We start from the raw sequence: 8,540 nt of genomic DNA on the forward strand, positions 1-8,540 counted from the left end.
TAGTGTGATAAATTATCAAGAACATATTTGTTTCCACATTTATCCTTTTTTCAGAACAGGAAAAGAAAAGAAAAGACAATCATGTTTTCTTTTTCTATTTTAAATACAATTTCCTGTTTTCTGATTTGAAAAATAGGTTGTCCCAACCATTAAAGCTATCTAAGCCATTTATAAAATTAAAAATAATTATAATTATAATTATAATAGAGGAAAAAGGTTGGTCTCATTATCACAGCATGACCACATGGGAAGAGCAATCCACAGCCCCACACCAGAAGCCAGAACAGCCATCGCATTGAATCCAAAGTCTCATCACAATGGAAAAATCCAGCCAGGGGACTTTCAGGGATCCCACCACCATTGTCCTGCTCAGATTGTCCCAAAAGTATTCCTAATTATAAAAAGATCTACTTAAAAAATAAAAATAAAAATAAAAAGAGCGCTCTAAGGGAATTAAAAAAAGTAAAAGAAATTGGCCCTTTGGCCCCCAACTCGTATCTCTTTCACAGCACCGTATCAGTGGGGGACTATCAAGTTTATTTATTAAAGAATCATTGCCATACCCATTTCCCCACTTCATGTCCACTCAAAGAACTTTACAAAAATACAATTCGTAACACATTTTTCAAGCATACCAACAAAATAAACAAAGTGCATACAGCATCTATTAAAAAAGCAACGGCATCTCTGTAGACAACCCTTTTCCAAGGCCAAAAAGGAGGGGCAGGTGGGTGGAACATCAGCTCCATAGCTACAGAGAAGGAAGTTTTAGCACCGATGCCTCTTGATGCTTGGAAGCCCTTACTGTACTCTTTCCGGTTATGATAATTGATCTCCGAAAGGGTGGCCTCACCTGATATGCTGTGATCTCCTTGTGGCTTCCTTCGCATAAAATGATGAAAACAATTTTTTTTTTAGCTTACTACATTTGTTCATGAATAAAATTAAACCAAGTCATAATGCGTACCCTTGAATATTCATGGCCTGGACCGGCTCTCAAGTAGCTAGGGTGTTTTGCTCTTGTTTCTATGTAGGCAGACATTAAGGAGAATTCGAAGAAGAATGCAGAAGTAAAGAGAAATGTATGTGTTCACTATGCATGCCCCAAAACCTGCATTGGAGTGTGTAAACAAGCCCATGTCGGGTGCTAACAATGCTAACCTCCTTGCAAGGTGGATAGTGTCATCCCTCAAGCAAACACAAAATTCAGATTTACCACACAAAAATATGGGTACACAAATTTGACGCCAAAATTAATGGGTTGTGCAAAACTAGCCACAATAATCAAATGGATGCATTCTTCCATCATACAAACCAAATCATCAATAGTCCATACCTAAACCAAGGAAACACTTTGGAAAAGAGAGATGTAAAGAGTATGGAATTCGAAGTTCCCACCAAAAATAAAAGTACATGGCCAGAATAGTATAAACGTCATCACAGCTCTTCAATAAGCATGCTAGAAATTTGAACAAAGAAAAAATAAAACGAAAGCTTCACAAGCTTTGATTAATGGACTAATGATTAATCAAGGAAACAAAAAAAAAAAACTATTTTTCATACCCCTTGTGCATCCCTCATCCATGGCAATTCAGTATTGAGAGAAGAAGGCATGCCCCTCTGGGCATCCGAAGTACTGGGAAATCTACCCTTCTTAGACCAGAGCCAGATCTTAGAAACCGAAAAGCTATCACCTCTACTCACAAAACTACTTCTCCCCTCCCCATCTCCATCAACTGAAGAATTTCCATTATGTTCTAAACCCCTCACAAGTTTTAAGCCACGGACATCTCGGTCACGGCACCAGGCCACCTGCAGATTTGCATCACCAACGATGTACTGATATGAACCCATTGAGTAACATCTTCTTGCGTCTAAATTACTGCTGCTAGTCTCCCCTCCTGTCTCCGCTGCCTCATCATCCATCTTTCTGAATTTTCCAAGCCTCACTGGGAGAACGCCCTTTTCACCACCAGTTTCTTGAATTTCCACGGTCTTTTGACTAGGAATCGCATTTTCTCCATTCCCAGGACATCCATCATGTCCTCTTGGATCATCAAAATCAAACATTGGATTTTCAATAGGAAACCCTGGAGAGAACAGAATCGCTCTACAAAGAGGGCATGTTGAGTTTGACAGAAGCCAAGTGTCTATACAATTGATATGGAAAGCATGACTACACAAAGGAAGCAATCTCAGCTTGTCCTTCTCAGAGAACTCGCAAAGACAAACAGCACAATCAAATGGTTCTTTCAGACCCACTATCTCTTTATAATTGAAGACAGGGAGAGCATCTATAAATGCTTGATCTAGACCAGAGTCATGGAGATGGAAGAGTTGCTGAAGCTGCCTCTGAAGAGCATCTGATTCAGAAATTTCTGGGTATCGGTTTGATTGGGAGGATGTAGAGGAAGATGGATGCTTTATGAGGAATCTAACAAGGAGGTGGAGAATACCAGATATGAAAAATAGGACAGCTAAAATTACTATAATGAAAAGAACAGCAGGACTGATTCTAGTGCCAGATGATGATGATGCCGATGATGATGGGTTTGATTCTTTATGAAATGCACCAGGGTAAGGAGATGAAGATGATGGTAGGGGTGGGGGAGATAAAGGAGGTGGGTAGGTCAAAATACCATCTCTCTGCTGCATTTGATGCTGAATCCAAGACATTTTCTGATGGGTATGCTCAAGCAGCCAAGCATGTCCTCTGCCTTCTGCCATGACACAGATCATCTGTGAACAACCAAACAACATCCCTTTTTCTCCTTACAGATCAGACCCAACTCATTTTGAGACAACAAAACTACGATCATCACTTCATTTTTGAATTCGAATGTGAGATAAAGAAAACCCAAAAAATTTCATATCATGTTCCTGAGAGAATATTTGCACTTGGTGAAGAAGTTTGGTATTCTATGATGACCGGGGAGCCGTAAGTACCCACTTTTTAACTCATTAAAATAAAACCCAGGCCACTGATTGAGCAATAATGACTGAAGAAGACAGAAGAAATGCGAAGGTTTCAGGCCACCTACCTTGATTCAGGAGAACCCACCATTGATGAATATTTAAAAGCTCCAGAAGTGAAAGCTGGTGCGGCAGAAAACCCTAAAAGGGAAGGCTTTCATTGATAAAATTTGAATAAAAAGGCGAAAGCGAAATGGGTATTCCACTACGCCATGTATATAAAGTGTAGAGAAGGAATCAATATCAAAGAAGTGAAGTGAAAGGGTCTCTCTCTGGGGTTAACGATAAACAGGGAAGCGAGAAGAAGAAGAAGAAGAAGAAGAAGAAAAAGAAGAAGAAGAAGGGCTGTGATTTGTAAAGAGGCTAGTTAGTAGATGCCAGAGTGCAATGTTAACCAATGAAGGATGCCAAAAAGAGGAACTGGGGGTGGACCCCACGCTCCATTGATGCGCTTGGGAGAATTGTATAGTCAAGTTGGAGGCGAGGGCGACAGGCATCAGTGCCAATGGGCCGAGGGGTGGGCCTGGGCCTCATCCAAAAGTCTCCGCGCGCGCCGGTCGTGCCTGGGAAACAGTGGCTCTTTGGAATTGAGGGTGGTGGTGCGTTCGAGAGCTTGGTCGATGAATCTTAATTTTTAAAATTGTGTTTGGACCAGCTTGGAGTGTGGGTTTCGGAATTTTGATTTGTTTAGATTCAAATAAATTTTTTTTATTTTTAAATATTTTTATTTAATTTTAAGCTTTAAGTTTACAATTCTTAAATTTATAATATTTTAAGTGGTATTTTATTGTAAAATATATTTTAGATAATTTTTATTTAGAATTTGAGTAAAAAAGCCCTTATTTTAAGGTCCATTTTGATCAAAGATTTTATGTGGAATAGAAAAAAAATGAAAATAAAAAGAAACTCATTTTTTCTCATATTTTCCTTCTATATTAAATGCTAATAAAAATAAAAATTTATCTTAGTAGTACTAAAAATTAAAAAATTATAATAATCATAATCATAATTTTTAAAATGGAATTTTTGTTTATAGAGTTGGTATATTTTTTATTTTTTTTCTCATGAAAATGAGAATTCTTTATATTTTTCTTTCCGTTTCCTAATATTTTTTGAGTTCTGAACAGGATCTTAATGATATGTAAAAGGACATAAATTTTAACTACGATTCAAAAATTGTATGAGAATATTATTAGTATGTTTGGATTAAAGATTTTGATGGGAAAAAGAAAAGGAAAGGAAAATATGAAGAAAACTCAAATTTCATTATATTTTATCTTTATATCACATAATATTAAAAATAAAATTTTATTTTAATATAATTAAAAATTTAAAAAAATCAAATATTAAGGATACATAAAATTAAAATTTTATTAATTATTTTGACATATATTTTGTTTTCTCTCGTACTTTTCTTGATAACCAAACATGAAAAAATGAACTCCTCTATATTTTCCTTTACTTTCCCTATCATTTTCCAAGTTCCAAACGGGGCTTACATTTTCAGGACACTTTATTCTTCCTTATCGGAATCAACAATATATTAATAAAAAGTAAAAGTGTTTAAAAAAGCAAACGTGGAGGAACATTTGTGAAATTTTTAAAATTTCAAAAATTAATGAATTTTTAAAATTTTGTTTTATCTTATAACCCCAGTATTTTTCACCAAAAGTGAGGATATATTAATAAATAAATGGAGGTGCCGCCATCTTTTAGCTGAAAATATATATATATATATATATATATATATTCACTTTTTTTTTTGTATTAAATTCCAAAATATATCAGTATCTTTTGTCATAAATTCTTTGTTTGAATATTTATTCATAAAATGTAGGTGGGTTGGTTGATTTAAAAGAGTTGCATCATTCTTAAGAGGATAAAAATTAGAAATTTTTGTTTATACAATTTACACTAATCAAAATTTCTAAATTTTCTCATTCATCAATCCTTTGCTCAAGTCCAAATGTCCATCATATACCTACCTACCCGATGTATCAACTTGCACTGTTAGGATTAAAGTCGAGTTTGACTAAGCATCTATCCTTTTCCATCAAAATTGGCAAGGATTATTATATTTAAAATCCCCCCCAACAAATAAAAAAGGGTGTTAGTTATACTTTTCTATGCTTTAAAAAAATTGCTAACATGATGGTTACATTTATTAATAAATTCATGAATCCACAATTTCAACGGTTTCAACCAACTACCCAAGAAAGCTTGGGAATTGGGATATTCTAATTGCTTTATAATATTAGATACTCATTTCTTGTGAGCCTTTTGAATTTCATTTCATTTCATTTTTGGTTCATTGAATTGGAAATCCAGTTTAGTTTATATTGCGTGTTGGTGCAAGTTTTCGTTGCGTTGAAGTTGAGGGGAAGAGGTCACATTGTGGAAGTGATTTGGAGTGAGAAATGGCTTTGTTTGGGATGCTTGAGATGTGGGCTTTAAGCATGGAACACGTGAAAGCCTCTTTTGTCTTTGGTTCAAAGGCAATTAGGTGTGGGTTTTGGATGGCAATCACATCTTAGTTGTAGTTTAAGAATGATAATGAGGAGGAAGATGAGGAGGAAGAGATGGGACATTTAGCAACTGAGATATAGTTGTTATTTCATGATTTTTGGACCCATCTTTAATTCATTTGGTTAGTTGGGGAGGAATTCACTTAGAATCCGTTTTGATCGATCACGTGGGACAAGAAAAGGAAAGGAAAATAAGGAAGAAGCTTATTTCCCTTTATATTTTCCTTTCCTATTAAATACTATAAAAAATGAAAGTTTCTTTTAATTTGATTAAAAGTTATATATATATATATATATATATATATTAATTATCTGTAAAATTAATTTTTTTTTTGTTGATAAATTTCGTATATTTTATATTCTTTCTCATTTTCCTTAATAATCAAACATAAAAATGAGGATTCCTTTATATTTTCCTTTTTCTTTTATCTAATATTTTCTAAGTTCCAAATGGAGTCTTAGTGTAGGCGCTGAGGAAATCTTAATAGAAGCTTAGTAGATATGGATGAATACCAACTTGATTCAAAAGTTTAAATCTCTTAGATTTTGGATCCAACCACATATATAAACACTTATTCTTTATTCTTTTTTTTTTTTTTTCTTCAATGTTTGACAAACTCACAAGTTGATTTTTTAACATATAGGAGTTAAACCTATCATTGTTGGGGTCATTTGGTAATCTTTTGATGACATCAAACTTGTTAACAGACAATTAAAATATAATTCACAATCTTTAAGCTATGAAGCTTGAAATTTAGACTTTCAATTTGATTTGTGTGAATTTGAACAATATACAACATGTAATTTTTATCCTACAATTGGATGTTGAATTTCTGTATGTATATATGTGTGATCTTCATGATTACATAGGGTTTGTGCGTCTATATATAAATAATTAATTAAGAATTAAGTTGATTCATGAATAGATAATATGTACATTAAAGTCAAGTATCATATTTATTATATGCAAAATACAATGACTAAAGTCATGTATAAATGAAAAATATCTGACATACATGGAAGCAATAGTGATACATTTGGAAAAATATCATAATAAATTTAATGGAATTAAGATACAGGTGAAGAAAAAGAAAGACCATATGTACATTTATGAACATTTATGACTTTTGATGAATTGAAGGACCCTTGGTCAACCTCATCACTCAACCAAATTTGGTAAAATTTTTATCATTAGATTTGACTAACAAGAAAAGAAGAAAAAAGTCAACGGGGACCGTGGATGGTGAGAGTTCACTCTGTGAGGCAGCAGGGACCGTGAATGGTGAGAGTTCTCTGTGAGCTAGTAGGGACCGTGGATGGTAATGAAGATGTGTTTCGGGAGTCGGGTTGGTCGAACGTCCAATTGATGTACAAAAGCCGTATCCGCATCCGGACTTTACCTTGATCAGTGATACCTGGAGGCGGAGGACGCTGATCCGTAGGTTTGGTGCCGCACCAAGGGTCCAAAAGACTCGTTGGTGGTTGGAGTTCCTATGTATTCAAAAAAAAAAATAAGGTACTTGTTACAAAATTCAGTTGTCATAATAGAAAGGGTATAAAGATATATTATGAATTATTTTTTATGTCCTTACTTGACTATGCTTCATAAAATATGTTGAAGATTCTTCTTATGAAAATTTTCTAACAAGTGGTATCAAGCAATAAGGTCACAACTTAAGTTTCATTCAAATTCAAATTCAAATTCAAAACTCGAAATTCGCATTCCTAAACACACCAGCTAACTAAATTTCACTTAAATCCACATAACCCAATTTTAATGTTGAAATTTAATGGTATCACAGCAATAAGCTCACAACTTAATTGAACATTTGAATTTCAAATCTTAGGTTTGGATTTATGCAATTTTGAACCAAAATGCAATAACAAATTGTATTAAGTTTCATTTAAATCCAAATTCAAAACTCGAAATTCGTATTCCTAAACACACTACCTTACCAAATTTCACCTTAACCCAAATTTAATGTTGAAATCCACACGCCAACACACAATTAAATGTAAATGGAATCATGAAGAGATAAAATGATCCAAAATTATCGGGGTGAAACCAAATTTAGTAATTAAAGATCTTTTTGAATTAACTGACAAATTTTTTTTCAATATACTTTCTTTCACTTTTACATGAAATGATTGAAAAAGAAAAACCATATCTACTTTCTTAATTTTCTCAATTTTTTATCGTACCAAATCCGGAAAAAAAAAAAAAAAAAAGTTTCCTCTTGCTTTCTCCTCCCACTTTTCCTTTCTCATCCTTTATTGCTTTATTCTCTCACAACAAATATAGTATTTTATTATTATTCTCTGTCCATTTGAGACGTATAAGGCATAGACCACACACCGAATAATAACCCAACATCTATTACAGACTCTTCTGTATCCCCCCTTATGACTGATTAAGGTATGAAACTTCTAAAAATTAAGGTTCCAAACTCAAACTAATAAAATATCCCCTAATGCTTAGTAACCAAAGAATGTGCATATAATTTTAAATGGCTCACTTCACTACTTTTATCAATTTTTGGTTTTGTTTTTTTCAATAATCTTGTTGTGAAACATGTAGTAATCATGAATAATACGGAAAAACAAAGAGATAGACAAAACAATAAAAAAAACACGGATATAATGTGGTTCTGCAGTATGCCTACATCCACAGGAGCAAGCGACGGCTGAATTTCACTATTTTAAGGTAGGGTTAAATCATATGTACTTATATTAACCCTATCTGTGCAGAAATATTAAAAAAATTTCTTAAATACCCATGTACCGTATCGCGGGGTATTGGCCCCGCACCCGCAATCCATTAATCATCACAATCAATAAAACAAAAAATTACAAGTCCAAAAGGTTGATGTCGTTATTTCGCTCCGCTCTACTTTCAGCATCAGCCTTCTTTTTATGTGCACGTATTCTACTCAATATAAGCCGCATACTACAACAATACTCAAGCGGTGGGTCAGTAGTCACCTACTTGACCTTCAAAGGGAGTGATAAGGATTTCAATTTTCTCAAATTGCATGTTGGGTG

General features: G+C 33.9%; 1 protein-coding gene across 1 annotated transcript; it reads right to left on the reverse strand.

Moving 5' to 3' along the window:
• Positions 1-1,240: 1,240 nt before the first annotated feature.
• LOC131168555 (RING-H2 finger protein ATL46-like) lies at positions 1,241-3,402 on the reverse strand. Its single transcript, XM_058128074.1, has one exon. The coding sequence runs from the start codon at positions 2,758-2,760 to the stop codon at positions 1,558-1,560; it is 1,203 nt and encodes a 400-aa protein (XP_057984057.1). The 5' UTR covers positions 2,761-3,402; the 3' UTR covers positions 1,241-1,557.
• Between the last annotated feature and the right edge of the window lie 5,138 nt (positions 3,403-8,540).

Source organism: Malania oleifera, chromosome 11, assembly GCF_029873635.1.
Source record: "Malania oleifera isolate guangnan ecotype guangnan chromosome 11, ASM2987363v1, whole genome shotgun sequence".
NCBI classification, from domain to species: Eukaryota; Viridiplantae; Streptophyta; class Magnoliopsida; order Santalales; family Ximeniaceae; genus Malania; species Malania oleifera.

Coding starts and splice junctions, on each gene's coding strand:
- LOC131168555 (XM_058128074.1), bottom strand. CDS start 2,760: ATGTTGTTTGGTTGTTCACAGATGATCTGTGTCATGGCAGAAGGCAGA.